Source organism: Cyprinus carpio, chromosome A2, assembly GCF_018340385.1.
Source record: "Cyprinus carpio isolate SPL01 chromosome A2, ASM1834038v1, whole genome shotgun sequence".
Classification (NCBI taxonomy): Eukaryota; Metazoa; Chordata; class Actinopteri; order Cypriniformes; family Cyprinidae; genus Cyprinus; species Cyprinus carpio.
This window is the reverse complement of record NC_056573.1, coordinates 24,494,044-24,515,348: the sequence shown is the minus strand read 5'-3', so window position 1 is coordinate 24,515,348 and position 21,305 is coordinate 24,494,044. Positions and strand designations below refer to the sequence as shown.

Here is a 21,305-nt window from a genome sequence, read left to right as displayed (position 1 = left end):
TCCCAATGATGAAACTCCAAAGGATGCTTGACAATATAAGCCAACCCCCATGTCTCTACGATGGTTTTGATGCAGAGAGATAGGTCTTGCAAAATGGTTGCTAGGGTACTCTGTTTTGGTTGCTAGGGAGTGGCTTGGCAGCTGGGAATGATGGCTGCTTTCCAGTATGAATGATGAAACCAAGTGACCCCCATGCCTTTATGATATTCAGATTTGAAGATATCCCTCTATGCTTTGGGTTGCTAGGGTGCTAGAATGCACTGCTAAATGGTTTGCTAGGGCGTGGCTATGAAGTCTTGAAGGTGATTTAGCATGATTGGTCGTCACTAGTTTGCTGCCCCGAGTCAAACTAGAGTCGCTAGTATGTTTCCTCATGTTTCTATGACACATGTTCTATCCAAAGATATTCAAGTTGATAGCATTTTTCAATGGAAGTCTATGGAGGGTGTTACTAAGGGGCCCTAAATGGTTGCTAGGGCGTGGCTTGACTGCTTCACAATAATCCTGACAGACTGATTGGCTGCCTGATTAAATGAGGCCACCCCCATGTCTCTATGACATTGTGATCTAGAGTTATGTTCAATGCAAAACTCCTAGGTAAAGTACCATAGTAGGGAAAACGCGCTGTTTCATGGGCGATCCCTCACCATAGTATGTCTATGGGGCAACTTTGGGGGGCTCTTGCGCCCCAGGGGTACAACTTATACCCCACTGCAGGGTATGTTCTCGCACAGGCTGATAGCCTCTCCAAATGTGGTGATTCACATGTTTCTGCGAAATACTCTCTCTCGGAGCTACGATCTGTCAAAGTTGGCCGCAATGCATTGTCTATGCGATTTTTTCGGGCGATATTCTCGCCCGGTGTGCGAACATCGTACGCCCGATCGCTTATAAAAGTCATAGCACACCCATTCCCGAATAGCACACCCGCAGATCAGTTTGACACCACTTTTTGCGGGTCTGTGACAAAAACTGCGGGACTAGTTACGCGCCGAAATTTGTACGGAATCTATAAGAAGAAAAAGAAGAATAATAAGTATGTGAGATAATACAAGTGATGCTTTGCCTTCGGCAAGCACCACTAATAATAATAATAATAAGTTTAAATAGTAGATCAGTAAGTTGGCTTTCTCAAGCCAACTTAATTATGGTAGATCAGTAAGTTGGATTTATATGAAATATATATGTTAAATTTAACAGGTTTGTTTACGCATGAAATTCGTGGCATGACATAAGGATGTGTGACCTCGACAAAATGATCTCGTGGCCACGACATAATATCACATTCCCACGAGTTATTATGTAGTGGTGGTCATCAAGGTGCTACAGAGGTAACGTTAGATAGCAGCTAAAATGAACAGCATTCATGTAAACTGTGCCACACCACTGATCTATAATAGAGAGTGTATCAGACCCATTTCTTTAATGAAGCTTAACCACATTAAATTAAAATGTGTCGTTTAAACGACATAACATAGCCTACACCTCATTATGACCGTGGAAAAAAAAAATGTATGCGGCAGCAATGCCTTACCGTAATACCCCATATATAGCGGACAAAGCATTACAGACTCTTGCCCTAAGAAGTGAGCACAAGCTTTCGACGTGCCATTTTGAAAACACTAGGAGAGCGCACGTTCCTTTCGCCTGTTTGGATACTTAAGAAGACCTTTACACGGCCAGTTTGGTTGACCTGTTTACACGTTCAAAACGTCTTGGACGCCCATTTCTATTATGATAAACGCACGTCAAAAACGCGCGTTTTTGGTGACTCCAAAGCGCGCGTCAAGAACGCTCGTTTTTACAGCAAAGCACACGTTGCGGAAAACGCGCGTTTTTGTGTATCAAAACGCGCGTTTCTGACGTGCGTTTTCCGCAATCCCAAAGCGCACGCTAAGAACGCGCGTTTTTATGGCAAATCACGCGTCAAGGATGTGCGTTTCGCCGTTAAATCGCACGCTTTTGACGTGTCAGTGTGCAACCAGACGCCCGAACAGGCGTTTATGACTACTTTGGCTCGCCTCATTATGGCAAGCCAAAGTAGCCATAAACGCCTGCTCGGGCGTCTGATTGCACACTGACACGTCAAAAGCGTGCGATTTAACAGCAAAACGCGCGTCCTTGACGCTCAATTTGCCATAAAAACGCGCGTTCTTAGCGTGCGCTTTGGGATTGCGTAAAACGCGCGTCAGAAACGCGCGTTTTTGTGTATCAAACCGTGCTTCCTCGACGTGTGATTTGCTGTAAAAACGAGCGCTCTTGACGCGCGCTTTGGAGTCACCAAAAACGCGCGTTTTTGACGTGCGTTTATCATAATAGAAACGGGCGTCCAAGACATGCGTTTTGAGTCGGACAAAACACGCGTTTTTAACGTGTAAACAGGTCAACCAAACTGGCGGTGAAAACGTCTTCTTAAGTATCCAAACAGGCGAAAGGAACGCGCGCTCTCCTAGTGTTTTCAAAATGGCATGTCGAAAGCGTGTGCTCACTTCATAGGGCACGAGTCTGTAATGCTTTGTCCGCTATATATGGGGTATTACGGTAAGGCATTGCTGCCGCATACATATTATTTTTTTCCCACTCGGTCATAATGAGATGTTATGTCATTTAAACGACACATTTTAATTGTATGTTGTTAAGCTTCATTAATGAAATAGGTCTGATACACTCTATATTATAGATCAGAGGTGTGGCACAGTTTACATGATGTAAGTTGTTGTTCATTTTAGCTGCTATCTAACGATACCTCTGTAGCACCATGTAGCACCTGGATGATGACCACAATGGCTCGCAGAATTCTTGTACAGTGCAGGATCAGTTTTAACGACAGTTGTCGTCATATTTTTTCAATGTTAAACCCGGACCTCGATATTGTGGAAGCCACAATTGTAAGGTAGGTTAATCACCGTTTTTCATTCACCGGATAACACTTTATAATAACTTTAATTAATCAATCATTAACAAACATTACATAATGTTTAACAGATCATTAGTTAATATATATTCACATATCAAGAAATATGAGATAATGTGCTTATTAATGTTTACTAATAACTGTATTAAACGTTACCTAATAATTAAAATTTCATGCAATTTAAAATGCTTACAAATGTTATTAAACTTCTAATTCATATGATCATGCACATCTTGAAAATCTACAAAGGATTTTAACAGATGTTATTCAATGATTAAAAGCTTTTGTTCGTGTGCAACACTTTTTCTGCGGTTTAAGATTGGGTACTGCAAAAACATTAACAAATAATTAATAAATGATTTAAGATGTGCAAATAGTGTAAGTCTACACAACAAACAAATACCAAATATATGACTTTTACAGACTGTGATTATTAATATGAATATATTAACATGAATAATTTGTGCTTATAATTACTAATTAAGCTATATTTTAGCAGCATTTGTACATGTAAAAATTAGCATTAGCTAATATGTGAAATGAAGTTTAATGACATTTGTTAGTATTCAAAAGTACATTAACAAAAAGTTGTATTCATAATTTTTGTTAAAATCATTTGTTGACTTTTAAAATGCATTGAATGTTTAATAACATTTGTAAACATTAACTAATGATCCGTTAAGCATTATATAATGTTTGTTAATGATTTATTAATAAAGCTTTTAATCATTGTAAACTATCTGTCAAAATTATTTGAAGATTTAAAAAAAAAAAGCATGATTATATGCTTTGTATGAAATGTATGAAAGTTTAATGACATTTGTAAGCATTTCAATGTACAAAATGATCTGTTGATCATTTGGTAATGTTTAATAAGTTCATTACTTAACATTAACAATCACATTATCCCATATTTCTAGATATGTGAATATATACTGTATATTAACTAATGATCCGCATTATATAACATTTGTTAATGATTTATTAATTAATTTTATTATAAAGTTATTTAAAGTTTGTTTCAACTTTCCCATACTGTATGCATTTTCCTGACCAACGGCATCCAGACCAGGTGTGAACTTAATCTATATTTTTGTCTCTTGAACATTTTTTAATTATTTTGTTATGTGCTTGTAGATTGGAAATGGTGTTGCTCAGTTTACGCGGGGTACCATTTGGGACTGCTTCTTTGCAAGAACTCATCGGCCTTCTATCAGCATTCATTCAGGTCCTGCGAGACCAGGCCAGTAATCAAGGTTGTTTGATGTCATTGATAATATTTATATTTACATTTGTTGCACACCTAAGTTTAATAAAGCAATGTACTTGGGATGGCCGAAATTTGTACCCTATTCAAAGAGCCCATCATGTGGAAATATATATTTTTTGAACACCAATCAAACAGCTTCTCCAGTTAGCCTGTCAGATTGTTAATGGGCAGAAATTATTCACCAGTCCATTTATGGTATGACCATGTAGTTTGCATTCGAGTTCCTATGAACACCTTATAGAAAATGCTGTCTGTTTTTTCTATTCTTCCAGAACGTTTAAGTGGGTATCAAGTACCATTTATTCATGATGGTAAAGGTCCCCCATCCTATGATATAACCAGGGCACAACTAGAACTTCTGGTGGGGTCTGGATTTACTTCAAGGCAAATTGCTGAAATCCTTGGTGTGTCACAGTCCACTGTGAGACGGCGACTAAGGCAAGGTTCAGCCAATCTCTAACGCTTAATATATATTTGTGCATGCCATAAAATTACTGTAAATGTTCATGTGAGCACAGGGGTTAAAACAGAAGTCATGACTTCCAAATGTCTTAAATTGAAGTCAAGTTGCCTCATGTTTTCATCTCAACAAGTGGCTATTAGGAAACTATAGAGTGGACACATGGATATCTTTGGAGCCTAAAGGAGTCATGAACGGCCTTTTTATTATTTTGTACTGTTATCTGAGGTCTTATAATGTTATCAAGACTTTTGCATCAAAAACACCATAATTTAGAAGTAATTAACTATTTTCTGTCCAGTTTTTAACCCCCCTCATCAGAACGCTCTGTTTGAATTGGCCTGGAGGATTGTAGACTTGGAAGTAAATCCCCACGGCTATTATTGGCAAACAGTTGCTTTTGTAAATGCAAAAAAAAAAAAAAAAAAATGTAAATCCCCTAGATAACTAAAGAAATATCATAACTTTGGGTAAGACTTTGTAATATATTTATTAAATAAAATAATGGCATAAAATTAAATGGTTAACAATATTAAGTAACTGCTTTGTCCAAATCTTCCCTTTAAACAGAATCTTTCATCTCAACCGTTCAAGACGCTATGCACAGATTACGGATCAGGAGCTTGACAGCATGGTCACTGATGCTGTTGGTCAAAATGATCTAATTGGACCTGAATCTGTGAGGGCTCAGTTAAGCTCAGCAGATGTGCTTGTACAGAGGAGGAGGGTGAGGGCAAGTATGCTTCGAACCAATCCAGATGCAGCTGTTTTGAGAGCTACATCACAAAGACTACAGCGCAGAACATATCGTGTAGCTGGTCCAAACTCTCTCTGGCACCTAGACGGTTATCACAAACTCATAAGGTAATGATTAATTTTCTTAACATCTGCAAAAAATAAACTTTACAATTAATTAAAACCTATTTATATGGTAGTTTACTTGGTATTCATCCAATCGTCATGTTTACAGTTGTTTTGACTGGTAATTGTGGTAGATGTGTTGGAGCCATACATCAAGCTAGACAAATACTAGACAATTTTCGTAATCCATATTATATAGTTTCATAGTAAGACATTGTTTTCAAGGATTTGCATTATAATGACTTTATCAGCTATGTAATATTCCTTCATATTCATATTAAACTAGAGAAAGAGCTGCATGGTAATTTAAAAAATACTTTGCTTTCAAAGGTGGCGGATTGTGATTCATGGATCGATTGATGGCTACAGTCGGCTTGTGGTTTTCCTTGTTGCATCCAACAACAATCGCAGCAGTACAGTCCTGCAACATTTCAGCACAGCAGTCACCCAGTATGGTGTGCCATCACAAGTGCGTTGTGATTACGGTGGAGAGAATGTTGATGTGTGTCTCTTCATGAATGTCTTCCGTGGAATGGGCACCAGGAGTGTTCTAAGAGGTCAGAGTACAGACAATCAAAGGATCGAGAGGTTTTGGGGTGATCTTTGGTCTGGCATGATCAATGTGTACCATAGCCTCTTTACATTCCTGGAGTCTGAGGGGATCATTGATCCTGCCAATGAACTGCACATGTGGGCTTTGCAGTATGTGTATCTCCCGAGAATAAACAGGGATCTCAGAATTTTCCGCTGTCGTTGGAATAATCATGGCCTGCGCACTGAGGGATTTAGTACACCAGTACAGCTGTTTGTCCGAGCATGCCTGCGGTTGCAGAACAGGCCCTTAAGAGCCATTCAGGATGTATTTGAAGGACCTGTCAATGCCCCACAACTTCAGGGTGATGTTCTACCACAGGGACCAGAACCAGCAATGGCACAAGAAATGGACACACCTGAGTACCATAATGCCGATCCTCTATGGAGAGAGGACATTAATGTCCCTGAAAGCCTGTTCAATCTAAATGAAGGTGATGTTCATCAACTCCAGCGCTTGGTGGATCCTCTGGGTGTCTCCAGGGATGGCATGGGTGTTGACCTTCTTTAGATGACAATTATGTTCCTGCAGTCTGCAGTTCATCCATAGACCGTTAATACTGTAGCTTTGTGACAATTTTTTTAACAGTACTTATAAGTTCTATGTATTGGTCTAAGTCATTGTAAGCTACTTGGCCATTCTTGACAGTACAGGTACATAGGTTTAGCTTGTGTTTGTGTGATGTTGACTGCATTGCACATTAGCCTTTTTTTTTAAATGTGTCCCTGAATGCGGTATGGAGGTCCTTGTTAAAGGGTAATTGAGTTTTTGTTATTCTGTTATCTGGCATATTATTTGGCAGTAAATTGTTCATACAATAATTAAAACGACAAACAGTAAAATTTCAAATAAATTTATTAATATGCGTTTATACTCTTGTCTAAGTGTCCATCATATAAGGTGTGATTTATAATACATTAGTTTATAAAGATTTAATTAATTTGCAAATATTTAATTAATGCATTTGTAGTTTTTTGTTTTACACTTTACGTTGTTAATTACATTATTAAAGTCATGAATATTATGTTTTTAAATAAGTATAATATCATCCAATAATAACGATATAATTACGCGCGAAATGGTTTGCGTAAGTCTGGGAAATCCGGCCATGACAAACAGGATGATGGGAAAACGTGGTCTGCATAGAGCACATGGCTAGCTACATAGCTACTTAAGTGATAGTGGAGAAAGATCAGCCTTCAGCTTGTTATACAAGAGAAAGAACATGTCAGATCAGAGGTACAGATCACGTCTCATAAGTTTACGATCACAGATAAATGCTAACTTTGATAGGTTAATAGGACAAGCAAGTCTGGCAAACGAGGACCAAGAAGGCAGTCTTATTGAAAGGTATTTTATTGAGGCTACTGTAAAACAATGTGTAGTCATAAGAATACTTACAAGAGAGTTAATTTATTTTATGTATAACCCAGCCATAAATGTAAATTGTGATTGAACATCCTGCGCGCGCTCCCGCGGACAGCAATCGTATAAACCGATCACTTTTTTGGCAAGACACCTGTAGCTTAAAGAAATCTTCAGTCATGTGAGCATAATTGAAGGGTTAATGTATAAACGTTAGCGATAATCTAAAACCACATGTCCAAATTAGTGTAACGTTTTTACTTGTAGGTTGCGAGAATTCAGAAATGAGACAAATCCAAGACCTCCAGGAGGAGAAGGAGGAGGCCCAACCCCGCCGCGCGTACGATAAGGGTACGCTTGGGATTCATTGAAGAGGGGACAAATCGTCCAGTTGCTCGAGGTATATATTGAGTTGATTGAAATAATAAGTTTTCAACAGTTGGAGGTCAAAACGAATATGTAGAATCTTTGGTCACTACTTTTAAATTAAGTTTTTGTACAATAGAAATATAACTGACATTTTCAAAAGCTGAATTTTTTTTAACTCAATATTATACGTAATTGTAAAGCAGAATAATAGTTAAAAAGCTCCTGAATAATCAGTGAAATAATTAGCGAGTATTCGAGTAATTGTTCTAATAATCGTTAGGTTACATTAATTTTTTATATGATTAATTTTTTTTTTTATCAATATAGTCTTTGGTTGCAGCCTCAGATTTAATGGATGTTGTTTTTTGGAAACAGTGTTTGGGGTTGTAATTGGTGATTTTTTTTTTTTTCTATGTTTTAATTGCAGAGAGCCAGGGTATTGTAAATCTGTATGTGCCTTTGGACCAGACAGAGGAGGAGTTTGTCAGTGAAATAAGGCGTGTTTTCCCAATGCTTGGTGATAGAACATTCGAGCTTTGTCGGATGGATGCCCATCATAACATCATCATCCTGAATTTGCCTGGCATCACACCACGTGACATAAAAGAGTGCCTTGAATTGAATAGGTCTGCGGTTTATGTCAGAATCAAGGTAACCCATTTTGTATAGAACCAGAATTATCTATTGCTACCTTTTTTGATGTATTGATCTACTCCATATGAATACTCCGTTTTTGAAACATTGATGGATTTATACATCATTACGCAGTTTTACTAACCTGTCATTTATACACACAGGGCGAGGACCAACCTACTTTTAGTGTGCACAACCAGGCACCCTCACCTGTAACGCCAAATTCCAGTCCCTTTACCAGGCCAAGACTGTCAGACTCTCTGTTACCTGACAACAGCCATGTGCCCCCACACAGAAGAAAGACATGTGTACCTATCACCAGGAAGGATACCCTTAAGCACTGCACAGCAAATTAGAAATAGCTCAAGCAGATTGTCTAGTCAGGTGCATAATGATGTCAGTTGTGAGGATTCAGACTGTGTGTTTGTGGAGGTAAGTTGAACTTTGGAAGAATTATATAACTATTTGTAATTACAAATGTTGCAATCCTGATTGCAAAGAAGTCAATGATAATTAGCCTCCAAGTCACAAAAGAGGCTGGATGAGGTTAAAATCTTTTAATTTAAGAGGTTACTCGTTTCCCCTGGTGTTCAGAACTCTATTTTTAATTAAATGTGTATGCCTTTGTGATTTTATGTATTTTCCCTCAATTGAGGAAACACGACTGGCAGAGGCTAGAGGGCAAAATCCAGAGGTGCCATCTTTTGAACAGAGAGTGGAAGTGAGTTGCATCCGCTAACTGAAAAATTGTATATATGCAATCAGTTTAATTTATAGTTTGTTAGGACATATCCAGTGCTGAAATACTACACTGTGCTTAATTTTGTGTCTAAGTCTGTGTTGCCACATAATTTGTGTGTTTTCATATAAAGACTGTAGAACAGACACGGACACTAAGGAGAAGCCAGGACATAGAATACCTGGAGGCCCTCAACAGAGACCAGCAAAGGGACCAGGAGAGGGCAAGTCCAAAACGATGCAAATCCATTTGTTTTTCTTAGACATTCACTTTTGTTTTTACTACTTTTCAGTTTAACTTAACTTTTAGGCGAGGGACATACTGAAGAGGTTATATTTACTGGATTGACACAATGCCATTTTATGTTTATTGTTGAGCTGTAAATTGGGGTTTAAATGTCATAAAATGTACAAGTAAACTCTGGCCGTAATACACTTCTCTGTTATTAGGAAGCGCAGAGATTGTCTTTGGAGTGTAGCGAGGAAGCTGCACAGTTGATGGAAGAGAGGAGACTGAATGTAAGTAAATTTGATCCTTTTGTAGAATTTGACAGTGAGCTGGACTTTTCCAAGACCAAAGTTATGTAAATGTCATAGAAGACGAGGCAAGGACAATTTAATGAACATCTTTAGTTTCTGCTCATAAGTATTCAAATTTGGGATGTGCTATATTAACAAAATTATATCTCAATACTTTCTGGGATTTTATCAGTAACAATAATTAGATGATATTTTGCTGAGTGCATTATTGTGCTGGTATCTTAAGGACTACCGTGGACAGCTGACTCCTAAAGTTTTTGATATAAATCATATTCTATTTGGTGGTTCACAGCAGTGATAGAAATTTATCTTTTCCAATAAGTTTAAATTGATTTGTACCTTATATGGGCATATTTACCGTTATAAAGCCATTTTATTACTAAAAGTGTGCATTATCTTTTGAGTCAAATTCTTACAGTCAGTTAGAATAGTAAAACATTTGGGCTGTTACCAAGCAAATTAAATCGGTATCAACAAAATTTGTCTTTGCAATGCAGAGGAAACACAGATGCTGCATCTAGATGCAGGACATAAATGCAGTTAACATGCAATGATTTATGCATTTGTAATGTTTTGATATTTAAACAAAATGTTAAATACTGATATTTGAAATTGTTTAAAAACCGAAAAGATAGCTTTAATGTGAAATTAGAAATTAAACCGCCAGTAGGTGGCAGCAAGTCACTGTTAATAAGGGAGTCACTGCGATTGTGTTACGGGACTGATCAGACGTGCGGATCCATGTGCAAAGCTTTTAATAAAGATGAGGTCATAAACAGGCATAGATCAGGCGATGGCAAAATGACATGTAGAAGGCAAGGCAAGAGCAGTCCAGTAAACAAGCAAGGGTCAGTTGACGACGAACATAATCCAACAGGGCGAGACTAGAGAGATAATCCAGGTACAAAGCAAAAGGTCCAGGCAGGGGCAAACAGTATCCGAACATGGCAAGACGAGAGAGGTAATCCAAAGTACACAGGCAATAATCAGAAGACGAGGAAACAGACAAGGCAAAGAAACTTAAAACAGGCTCCAAAACATAGTTTTCACAACTAGTGATAAGCACATACAATACTCTGCAATTTGAAAGTGATCTCAGTGAGTGTTATATAGTGAATGTGTGATTGGTTACAGCTGTGTGCAATCAGTGCCTTCAGCTGTGTGTGTGTAAGTAGTGCAATGGGTGATGCGAACTGGAGTCGGGTGAAGTGCAACAGTTAGTGTGGTGCAAGAGTCCATGTAGTGAGCGGGTGACCCCTGGTGGTGAGTTAACGGAAGTTCATAGACCAGATTTGTGACAGATTTAACCAAATCATTTAAATGGTTGATTCATTTAGGAACGAAACACCATCATGTTGCTCAGAATTTGGAATTTTTGGAATTATTATTTTTTTTTTTTTTTTTCCAAATAGTGTGAAAACAGAAAATGTGGTGTCTAAAACATAAGTCTCTTAATTAACTTCTTGTTTATTGAACTGTTGCAATATCACATTTGTAATCATGCCAATTTTCAGAGGGAAAAAAATGCATTCTTCATGTGATATTGATTAACTATATTAAATGATATAAAGCTATACATTTCTGTCTCCATATCTTGAATTTTGTGATCATTCTAAGTGTATTTTAATCAGATTTTAATAGACTGAATCATGCAGTGAAAGAACACACTATAAATGCGCATGCGCACTAGTTTTGATTAGACTTCATCATGTAATGTGTTTATGCACTCTGTAGATGTGTTTTGTATGTTTTTTTGCAATATACTCGAGAATGTAAAAAAAAATTACAATATTATCACAGACGATATATATTACACACCCCTAATTGAAATAATGATACATTTGACCTGGTAGTTAATTTACTGATGTTTTTGTAAATCCCACCTCAAGCACACATCTATTCTCAGTCCAGCCAAGGTTCAGATAGGTCCAGAAGCAAATCTCTCATTCTCCCACCCATTGATAGATTTTTGGGACTGTATGTAAATCTCATCTTTACTTCTTTGATGATTACCAAAGCTGTGTTGTCTTGTTTTTACAAGGCCTTACTGGAAAGACGCAGTCGCCTGTGTCCTGAACCTTTAGATGGCTTCAGAATCCAGCTCAAATACTGTGATGGTTCCATGAAGTCGAGGCGGTTCCTACCTACACAGTCATTGCAGGTGTTTCCTACTCCACTCTCTCATCTTGAGATTAACAAGCATGTTCCCTTTCAAGGGAACTTCGAACTGCGTCCTCTAGGGGTCGCTATGGGGAACACCTCGTCGTGACCCGTGTCTGAAGCATACAAATGAAAAAACACCAACGAGTTGGCCGGCGACAACCTCTGACGTCACTACCGGTGCGACTATAAAACAGGCATCGGGAAAACACGTCATTCTCTTCTTCGTCTTCACTGACTGTTTTGTTTGAAGCGTGCATCTGAAAGAACCGGTAAGAGCGCTCTTTCTCTGTCTATCATGGCGACTACTAGCAAGCGTTTAGACAATGTGTGCATCCGTGTCGGCGTTATTTGACACCTGATGACACACACGATCTTTACGTGATTTGTTTGGGTAAAGAGCACGCACGCGATGTCTTTGAGGAGGCAATCTGCGTGCATTGCGAGCATTTTTTCAAGAAAAAAGCTCCGCTCTCGTTCGTCTCTCTTTCCGAAAAAAAAAAAAAAAGGCAGCCATCTGCTTCCCGTGGTTCAGGACCCGCCGTTGCTGAGGCACGGAGGAGAATGAGCTCGTGAGAATTTCAGGTGGATCTGTCTGAATGGTTTAAAGAGGGACTTTCCCTTTCGCGCTCAAAATGGCGGCGGACGAGAGAGAGCCTCGGGAGGATGATGTTATATCTTTAACACTTTCTGATACTGAGGTTAGTGCTCTGCTGGGTTTTTACCCAGGAAAAGCAGGAGATATTTGAGGATGGTGAAGAAGCTGAGGCTGAGCCTTCTCAATTCTCCTGCCCTGCGTATGTAGAGCTGTTGGAGTTTATGGATCGCACCTTGATGAGCATTATCTTTCCGACCATAGCCCTCCAGCTCAGGTGAGCCTTCCATTTCTGCCTGATCTCCATACAGAGATCGAAAGGAAATGAAAGAGGCCATTTTCTTCTCGCATCCATCGGTTTCAGCATAAGAGTTTTGCCGACATCGAGGCGATGCGCGAAAACGGCTATGAGAGGATGCCCCCTGCAGAAAGAACTTTCATTCTGCGGGGGAGACATCCTCTCTTAATCTCCCTCCTTGCCATCTAAGCCCCTTCAAGCAATGCATTTTGCTTAAATGGCAAGGCATACGCAGGAGCAGGTCAGGCTGTGGCTTTATTACAAAATAAATGCTTCAAGCATATCAGACTGATCTGCTGAGAGACCTGGATAGGGGCGAAGGCCTTTTTCCTGATCAGGTAGCCGAGCTGCGCCGCACCACAGGCCTCTCTCCGGGCTACCAAGCAGGCCGCCTCTGCCAAGCGCAGGACTATGGCGGCCATGGTGGTGGCGGAGAGACATCTGTGGATGAACCTGGCAGACATCAGGAAGAAAGAAAAGGCTTTCTTCTCGATGCTCAGGTTTTCGCCTTCTGAACTTTTCGGTATTTCCGTTGAGACGGTGATCGAGAAGTTCGGGGGGAGACGAAGGCGCACTCCGCTGCTTTCAGATCCTTCGTTCCACGAAGGTCCAGGTCTGAGCCCGAACAACATAGGGGTACTGGCCTGTCTCGATCTGAGGATCAAAGACGGGCACAGAAGGCTAGTGTCGCGACTCAAGCTCCTCCCCCACCTGCGGGCAGGGGTAAGAGGAATTGTGGGTCACAAGGGGGTAAGCAGAACCTAAGGGATGTGATCCAGACGAGGCAGCGTTCTCGTCTGAGTCAGAGTGATACTGAGGTATCTACTCGTTCCCTTTAGGGATTTTTAACTTCTGCTTTTATCCTCCCCTTCCTAATTCCCCTGTAACCACCAGCTCTCCACCTGATCGAGGTTAGGTGGAAACCTCTAACGCATAACAGTCTCCTATGCTGGACCTTTAATGTTTTTGGCTGGTTCTATGTTCATAGCAACCACCTTACTGATGGTCCTGACTAAAAGGAGGCGCCCCTTGAGCGGGGCTCCAGCGCAGGAGGGTGGGAGTATAAAAATAACCCTTTCTGTATATACTTATGTGTAAATTGCTGGTGGTTATGTGTCTACGAATAAACTCTGTGAGTTTCCTTTGCAGTGCTCAGTTACAGTGTTTACTAAACACTCGTCAGCACCAGCCATCCGGCTTCATGTTCCGGTATTAGGCGGCTGAGATCACAGGTTTCTGCGGGAGCCTCCTTGATCATCAGGCCTGGCACAGCACTGCAGGGAATTTCATGGATGTCCGGCCAGGTCACCCTGAGGGGTCTCCTGGCCGCTTAGGTGCTGTCGCATCCAGCGGGAAGTGAAGGTGGCAGTTACAGAAGTCTTCTTGTATATGCTGCCTCAGGTGATGCTCCCCTCGCTAGAGGTTTATAAAATTTGAGCTTGCCTCTCCCGTGCGGTTCAGCGCCTCTGCGATGCTTAGGAACCTTTAGGTACACACGCTAAGCTCTGTGTACTTTCTGAAAACCACATGGTGGTCAGTGTGCACGTGAACACTTTGAGCACTTTCTAAAAATCCACGTATTGGTAAGTGTGCACGCAAGACTCTGCGCACTTTCTGAAATCCTGTATGGTAAGGGTTACGCGCTCCACCTCGTTCCCTTTCTTGAGATGATTAGACCTTGGTTCCTTGGGCTCCATTCAGCCAGTGTGTATTTGTTTATACACCTCAAGCATCGCTTCCCTCAACATGAGGGGCTATTCGGGCGATTCTCGTGGTAGTTTAGCAGCGCTCCCCTTTTCCAAGAAGGGTCGCCTATGAGCGCGCTACTCTGTATTCAGGAGTTCTCCTCTCATATGAGACTGAGTTCACTGTTTTTCCCAGAGCGCTCCAGCATTATTTCCACAGATCGAGTTGATGACTCTCAAACATACTTTTTTGAGATGCACCATTCGATCTATGAGCTGCTCTATCAGAGTGCCACGAGAGCCCTTCCTTAGAACAGTATTTGAAAATCCATGATATGGTAAGTGTGCACGTGAAGTCTTTGCACACTTTATGAAATCCACACTGTGGTAAGTTCGCACGCTAGTACTCTGCGTTCTTTATAAAATCCTATATGGTGAGGGCTTCGCGCGGTTGCTTCGTGCCCTTTCTTGAGTTAGTAAAAGCCCCGTTCATCTTGGGCGCCACTCCACCCATGTATCCTCGGATACCTATCTAAACAGGGTGTTGCTACTGGAGATCTGTTGAGACAGCTCCTTCAGCAAGCTTTTTGCGGAAGCAAGCTGTAGCCCCTGTGTGACAGGCTAGACTTAGTATAAAATGCTAGGTTCCTAGCTGTATCCCTTTAAAGGAATCTTTCCTGATTCCAAGCCTTTAGCTCTACCACCGGGCCGAGGCCCTAACAATTAAGTTGGGTATGTAGCTTAGGCCTTTGGCCGTAAGGGGTATTGTCACAGACAGCCGTCTAAACGTCCCATTGAAATGGTAGAGTTGGTACTTAGTGTTCGCCATGATTCTGGCCTGCACTCCCCTCAGCATGGCGGCGTGGGTATACTGTTCCCCATAGCGACCCCTAGAGGACGCAGTTCGAAGTTCCCTTGAAAGGGAATGTCTCAGGTTACGAATGTAACCATGGTTCCCTGAGTCGGAAACGAGACACTGCGTCCTCTGGCTCCCTGCCATGATTCGGACGCAAGCTTCAGACGAAGAAGTGAATGACGTGTTTTCCCGATGCCTGTTTTATAGTCGCACCGGTAGTGACGTCAGAGGCTGTCGCCGGCCAACTCGTTGGTGTTTTTTCATTTGTATGCTTCAGACACGGGTCACGACGAGGTGTTCCCCATAGCGACCCCTAGAGGACGCAGTGTCTCGTTCCCTACTCAGGGAACCATGGTTACATTCGTAACCTGAGACGTTATTTCTCAATTGGTTCAAATTTACCAAAATGTTGTTTGCTAAGATCTCTTGATATTTAAATTAAGTTGAGCTATTTTGCAGTACAGTACCAGACAAAAGTTTGGACTCAGTTTCCCATCCAAGAAAATGGGAAAGAGTGTCAAAACTTTTGACTAGTACTGTACATGAACCTCTGTATAGGCTATAAGTGTGTATGTTTTTCCTGGTATCTGTTTTTTTATGTTTTTATGTTTTGTTTTGTTTTTTTGTATTTAAATAGAACCTTATGGATTACGCTGGCAATGACGACTCGGCCAGTGAAATATTCTGGTTGAGCATGCCAAGTGCAGGCACACGGCTATCAAGCACTATGACTGGAACTCTTGAAGAACATAACTTGACTACACCTTGCACATTATTTGTTCAGTGGTTGGAAGGAGAGGAGGTGGAAGTATGTTATTTATTTCAGTGTTGTTTCCTTGTGTTGAAAAAACAGTCTTATTTTGGTTGTGTGGGGTGCTAATACTTTAGCTTTAAAAGGTAATAATGGACCTTTATGACTTTTTTGACTTCACAGTTTACCTCCACTAGATTCAGACTATGTTCATTGAAAATTACTGAAATAATTCACTGTCTGAATTATATACAGCAAATCCGTTTCAACTCTCCAAATCCTGAATCCAACATTGATGAATGGCCAGAGGCCCATCCTCCACTTTGATTGGACGGCTAATTAGAAAATTAAAGCAGGATTGGATGGCTAATTAGAAAGTGAAAGCATTGAGCGCTGCATTTTACCCAAAGTTGAACATTCTTCAACTCTGGGCGATAAGAAAAAACTTGCAGAGCGCACAAAAATACTCAACTCCCCATTGAAAACAACTGAAAAAATACATTAGATTTGGGGAAAAAATGCATTGGTGGACATGTGGTCTTCTCACAAATGTTATATCTCAGTAAAGTTGATTCATTTCTAAATTATTTTTGTACTCCACTTGTTCTCTTTCAGGCAACGTGCTATAGAGATACTCACAGAGCTCACCAACAAAATTAATTTGGAGGATCGACACACGTCAAATATGATTAATGCATGCAGAGATGACATTTATGGATCTGCAAAACGTGCATTCACTAGACGCCTGTTCGACCCATATAAGCCACTGGGAGTCATGTTTATGGATCTTGGCAATAACGCAGAAGGGGCAGTGGATGATGGTGGGCCAACAAGGGAATTTTGTCGTCTCCTAATGAAGGATATACAGAACAGGTGCCTGTTTGAAGGGCCAGATCATTCAAAATTACTGGCCCTGGATAGTCATGGTAAGCATTTTGTTATATTTATATTTATTCAAGGGTCCAATCCATGCAAGGGGTGGTCAACCCGCTAATTTTCTTAGGCTTGATTGTGTTTATAAGGGTGCACTGTAACATGTTCATTCTTCGTTTCAAAAACAAAAAATCACATTATTGTTCACATATTTTACCTTTATTCTACACAGCTGTTTCCGTTCTCCTAAATCAGTCTGTTGAAGCATTTAGCTAGCTGGCTAGTGGAGCTAAACAGCACTGCCCTTTGTTTACATCTTTGCAACAACATAAAATTAACAATAGAAGCTATTAATGAAAAACACAAAAACAAAGAATAAAAAATACAGGTTGTGGCCCATAAACAACAGCTGCTCTTAAAGTGGGAACTGCTCCATCTTTCAGGACAAGTTTTTGGTTGAATCCAGTGTTCTAACAAATAATGCATACCTATCAGATCATTCTACCAACATTGTTTTTTTAATATTGTAAGGTTAGCTTCAGGGTTGGGGTAGATGTAGGCATTAATAAAGCCTCAAACCACATTAATATCCTGTTGGACACTCAAACTGATAGGTAGCATTTTTCACTCTCGAGAGGAAACTGTTCTTCGTAAAATGTGCAGTACAGGGAGCAATATTTGGATAATTTTCAACAGAGTTAAACATACATTTTAACCATTGTTCCCTAAGTACAGCGTCCCTAGAAAGACAGAGCAAAGAGACCCTGCAATAGTGGCGAAAATAACAGTGATTTGACGTCATGGCAACAACACTCTACAACACACTACAGTCTTCCTCTTCACTCCAACATGGCCTAACCCCCTTTATTGCGTGTTCCCAGGGGCAGGGTTTATGTAAATTTTAGAGTTTGTGATGCCACCAACTCAAGAAATAGCTCACTGTAGTCCCTACCAGCCATTTGTTGTAGGCCTTACATATCAAATTCTGTAAAAGACAATTTCTGTCTTAGCATTGAACTTTGAGACAAATTTTGACAAATGTGAATACAAATGTCTGTTTGAAACTTTTTCAGCCATCTCAAAAGGGGATTACAAATTGCTCGGAAAAATGATCAGTATCTGCCTGATTCATGGTGGTGTAGCACCCCACTTCTTTGCACCACGACTGTTCAGTCTGGTTGTGGGTGAGGCTACAGAAGATGTGGACCTGACAGAAATTGTTGATGAGGTGTTCAGGAGCCAGCTGCAGAAGGCACGTGTATTTGTTAATGCTGATACCAAGTCCTGGATAATACAGTGTTTCTGCCAAAGTAGAAGTTGATATGTTACTAAGAATAAACTACTTTTTTTAGATCCAAGATGCCATAACCATCGAGGAGACCAGGGAGGCTTTAGAAGAGGCTTCAAACAGCCTTTCTCTCCTTGGGTCTTTAAACATCCAGTGTCGGACTCTGGAAGACAGGGAGATAGTCGTCCAGTGTGCAGCGAAGTTCTACCTGGAGGGGCGACTTAATGCTGCAATGGAACAGTTGAGTCAAGAATTTCATATTTGGGACACATTTTGCCAACAAGATGACTGCTCATAAAAGTAATAACTTAATTGATTTAAGAAAAAAAAAAAAGACAAAAACATGAACAAATTATTTAAGATGTGAAAATAGTAGAAATCACAACAAACAAACCAAGATCAGATATATGAATTTTACAGACTGATTATGGGTTAATGATTATATTAACATTAATTATTGTAAAATGCTTAAACACAAATGTAGCTACTTTTTTACCCACAACATTTGGAAATGTAAAAAAAGAGCACAGGTTATATGAACTTAAGTTTAATGACATTTGGTAGCATTCAAAAGTACATTAACAAATAAGCTTTTAATGATTGTGTAATTTCTGTTCAAAATTATTTGTATATTTGATAGTTTAATGACATTTGTAAGCATTAATTTATGATCCGTTAAGCATTATATGTTTGTTAATGATTTATTAATGAAGCTCTAAATCATTATAGTTTGACAGATGATTTACAGAGTACACGATCATATGAACTGAAACTTTAATGACATAATAACAAGTACGTTAGTAAACATTAAAAAGCATATATTTCTAGCTATGTGAATATACATTAACTAAAGATCTGTTAAGCATTATATAAATGTTTGTTATTGATTTATTAAGGAAAGTTATTATAAAGTGTTACCAAACTTATTCATTAGTTGCTAATGTGTGTCTGAAATGAAAACAATTATCTCATTGTTACACACTGTAGGTTTGTGGATGGTCTGGGATGTTTAGGGTTGCATGCTGCAATAAAGGCAAATCCGAAACATATTCGATATCTGTTCCTGGCCAAAGAGGACCCGCTGACTGCCCAGGACCTTATTTATGTATTCAGCCCACACTTTGCAGAGGAGGGAAGCAATCACAGACGCAGTGAAATAAGAACATATGCCTGGTTCCGTGACTTCTTGCTAGTAAGGAAGGTATGATGTCAGTAGTAAGCAAAGCTATATAGCCAAAACCTAGTTTCAGATATTTTTTATGATGTTTATATTATTTTCCACAGGTGGAGAAATGCAAGTGGACCAAAGTAAATGCCTTACTCTGCAAGAGGTTCTTGCCTTTGCTTCTGGGCTGGAAGAGTTGCCCCCACTGGGATTCAAAAACCAGCCAATCATTGAATTCATACATACTGACCGCAAATTCCCTGAAGCCAACACATGTGATGTAGTCCTCCGCCTACCAGTACACAGGAGCTATGAGGAGTTCAGCAACCACATGTGCAGTGGGATTTTGCAGGCCACAGAGTTTGGAATGGCATAAAAGTCATGTTCTTTGTGTTGTTTTGTTTGTTCTATCAGATTCTAATCAAACTGAAGTCATTCAAATAAAGAAGTATTCCCAACCCAGAGTTGATTATTCAAAACGAGTCATATCCTTTTTGTGTGCAATTCTTGGATAGCATTATATTGTAGACTAATCTAATAAACCTAATGACCATAATAAACATGTAGCTACAATAAAAACAGTATTTAAGACAATGTTTTATCATCCTTCAGAAGCGTGCAGATCCTCATTTATATCAGGACTGGCGACACCAGCAGTGCACAATGTAACGATAACTTGTATACCAGGAAAACATTTTTTCACGTTTTTATGATATGTCATTATTAAAAAAAATTAAATAAAACATTAAAATGTGTCGTTTAAACGACATAACATCTCATTATGACCGAGTGGAAAAAAAATAATATGTATGCGGCAGCAATGCCTTACCGTAATACCCCATATATAGCGGACAAAGCATTACAGACTCGTGCCCTATTAAGTGAGCACACGCTTTCGACGTGCCATTTTGAAAACACTAGGAGAGCGCGCGTTCCTTTCGCCTGTTTGGATACTTAAGACGTTTTCACCGCCAGTTTGGTTGACCTGTTTGCGCGTTTTTGGTGACTCCAAAGCGCGCGTCAAGAACGCTCGTTTTTACAGCAAATCACACGTCGAGGACGCGCGTTTTGATACACAAAAACGCGCGTTTCCCGCAATCCCAAAGCGCACGCTAAGAACGCGCGTTTTTATGGCAAATCGCGCATCAAGGACATGTGTTTTGCTGTTAAATCGCATGATTTTGACGTGTCAGTGTGTAATCAGACGCCCGAGCAGGCGTTTATGACTACTTTGGCTTGCCATATTTTTTGTGATTTTTTAGTGAGACGCCCGAACACAGCATTAAAGGAGATGTATGTTAGTAAAAATTGCATTTACTATAGTAAATGTGTTTCAGAGATTTCTCCTGTACCAATGACTGATGTGAGAACATAGTGCGCGTGCCATTTTGTGTTTGGTTATGGCCACTGCAGCAAACACAGAACGTTCCCCTAACGTTAGTTTTTGGTTCCCGTTTGGTTATTTAGAAAAAAACCAAAAAATAACGTTAGGGGAACGTTCTTTTTAGGTTATTTTTTTCCAAACCATAAAATAACGTTCCCGGAACGTTGCAGGATGGTTCTTTTTAAATAACCTAAAAATAACCTATAGAGAACGTTCCCTTATGGTTATTTTTAGGTTATTTTTTTGCAACCATAAAATAACGTTCCAAAAACGTTGCAGGGTGGTTATTTTAAAAATAACCTAAAAATAACCTATAGAGAACGTTCCCTTATGGTTATTTTTAGGTTATTTTTTTGCAACCATAAAATAACGTTCCAAAAACGTTGCAGGGTGGTTATTTTAAAAATAACCTATAGAGAACGTTCCCTCATGGTTATTTTTAGGTTATTTTTTGCAAACATTCCCAGAATTCTATCTTGGTCAGTTTTAGTTTATTCTTTTCATTCTT

At 39.8% G+C, this 21,305-nt stretch overlaps 3 protein-coding genes and 1 long non-coding RNA gene across 4 annotated transcripts; all 4 read left to right on the top strand.

The window, feature by feature from the left end:
• Positions 1-2,344: 2,344 nt before the first annotated feature.
• On the top strand, positions 2,345-7,253 carry LOC109101167. The gene is made up of 5 exons (XM_019114582.2): positions 2,345-2,893; positions 4,052-4,170; positions 4,457-4,622; positions 5,215-5,508; positions 5,836-7,253. Exons 1-5 carry the CDS (start codon positions 2,772-2,774, stop codon positions 6,605-6,607), a joined length of 1,473 nt encoding a protein of 490 aa, XP_018970127.2. The 5' UTR covers positions 2,345-2,771; the 3' UTR covers positions 6,608-7,253.
• A 9-nt stretch (positions 7,254-7,262) lies between these two features.
• LOC122134888 lies at positions 7,263-8,747 on the top strand. Its single transcript, XR_006153183.1, has 3 exons — positions 7,263-7,862; positions 8,259-8,482; positions 8,629-8,747. It is a non-coding gene; the product is annotated as an uncharacterized LOC122134888 (long non-coding RNA).
• A 159-nt stretch (positions 8,748-8,906) lies between these two features.
• On the top strand, positions 8,907-16,414 carry LOC109100847 (FAS-associated factor 2-like). The gene is made up of 6 exons (XM_042768238.1): positions 8,907-9,185; positions 9,337-9,426; positions 9,653-9,721; positions 11,784-11,903; positions 15,974-16,144; positions 16,343-16,414. Exons 1-6 carry the CDS (start codon positions 9,006-9,008, stop codon positions 16,412-16,414), a joined length of 702 nt encoding a protein of 233 aa, XP_042624172.1. The 5' UTR covers positions 8,907-9,005.
• A 73-nt stretch (positions 16,415-16,487) lies between these two features.
• LOC109100844 (G2/M phase-specific E3 ubiquitin-protein ligase-like) lies at positions 16,488-19,871 on the top strand. The gene is made up of 5 exons (XM_042711941.1): positions 16,488-17,013; positions 18,034-18,212; positions 18,313-18,488; positions 19,236-19,449; positions 19,533-19,871. The coding sequence occupies exons 1-5, from the start codon at positions 16,773-16,775 to the stop codon at positions 19,695-19,697; spliced, it is 975 nt and encodes a 324-aa protein (XP_042567875.1). The 5' UTR covers positions 16,488-16,772; the 3' UTR covers positions 19,698-19,871.
• The last annotated feature ends 1,434 nt before the right edge of the window (positions 19,872-21,305 follow it).

Excerpts from the sequence above, each read along its gene's own strand:
- LOC109101167 (XM_019114582.2), top strand. The coding sequence starts at position 2,772 with ATGATGACCACAATGGCTCGCAGAATTCTTGTACAGTGCAGGATCAGT. Across the intron at positions 4,171-4,456 it reads AGACCAGGCCAGTAATCAAG|AACGTTTAAGTGGGTATCAA; the intron begins GTTGTTTGATGT and ends CTATTCTTCCAG. Across the intron at positions 4,623-5,214 it reads ACTGTGAGACGGCGACTAAG|AATCTTTCATCTCAACCGTT; the intron begins GCAAGGTTCAGC and ends CCCTTTAAACAG.
- LOC109100847 (XM_042768238.1), top strand. The coding sequence starts at position 9,006 with ATGAGGTTAAAATCTTTTAATTTAAGAGGTTACTCGTTTCCCCTGGTG. Across the intron at positions 11,904-15,973 it reads TACCTACACAGTCATTGCAG|AACCTTATGGATTACGCTGG; the intron begins GTGTTTCCTACT and ends GTATTTAAATAG. Across the intron at positions 16,145-16,342 it reads TGGAAGGAGAGGAGGTGGAA|CAAATCCGTTTCAACTCTCC; the intron begins GTATGTTATTTA and ends AATTATATACAG.
- LOC109100844 (XM_042711941.1), top strand. The coding sequence starts at position 16,773 with ATGATTAATGCATGCAGAGATGACATTTATGGATCTGCAAAACGTGCA. Across the intron at positions 18,213-18,312 it reads TCAGGAGCCAGCTGCAGAAG|ATCCAAGATGCCATAACCAT; the intron begins GCACGTGTATTT and ends TACTTTTTTTAG. Across the intron at positions 19,450-19,532 it reads ACTTCTTGCTAGTAAGGAAG|GTGGAGAAATGCAAGTGGAC; the intron begins GTATGATGTCAG and ends TATTTTCCACAG.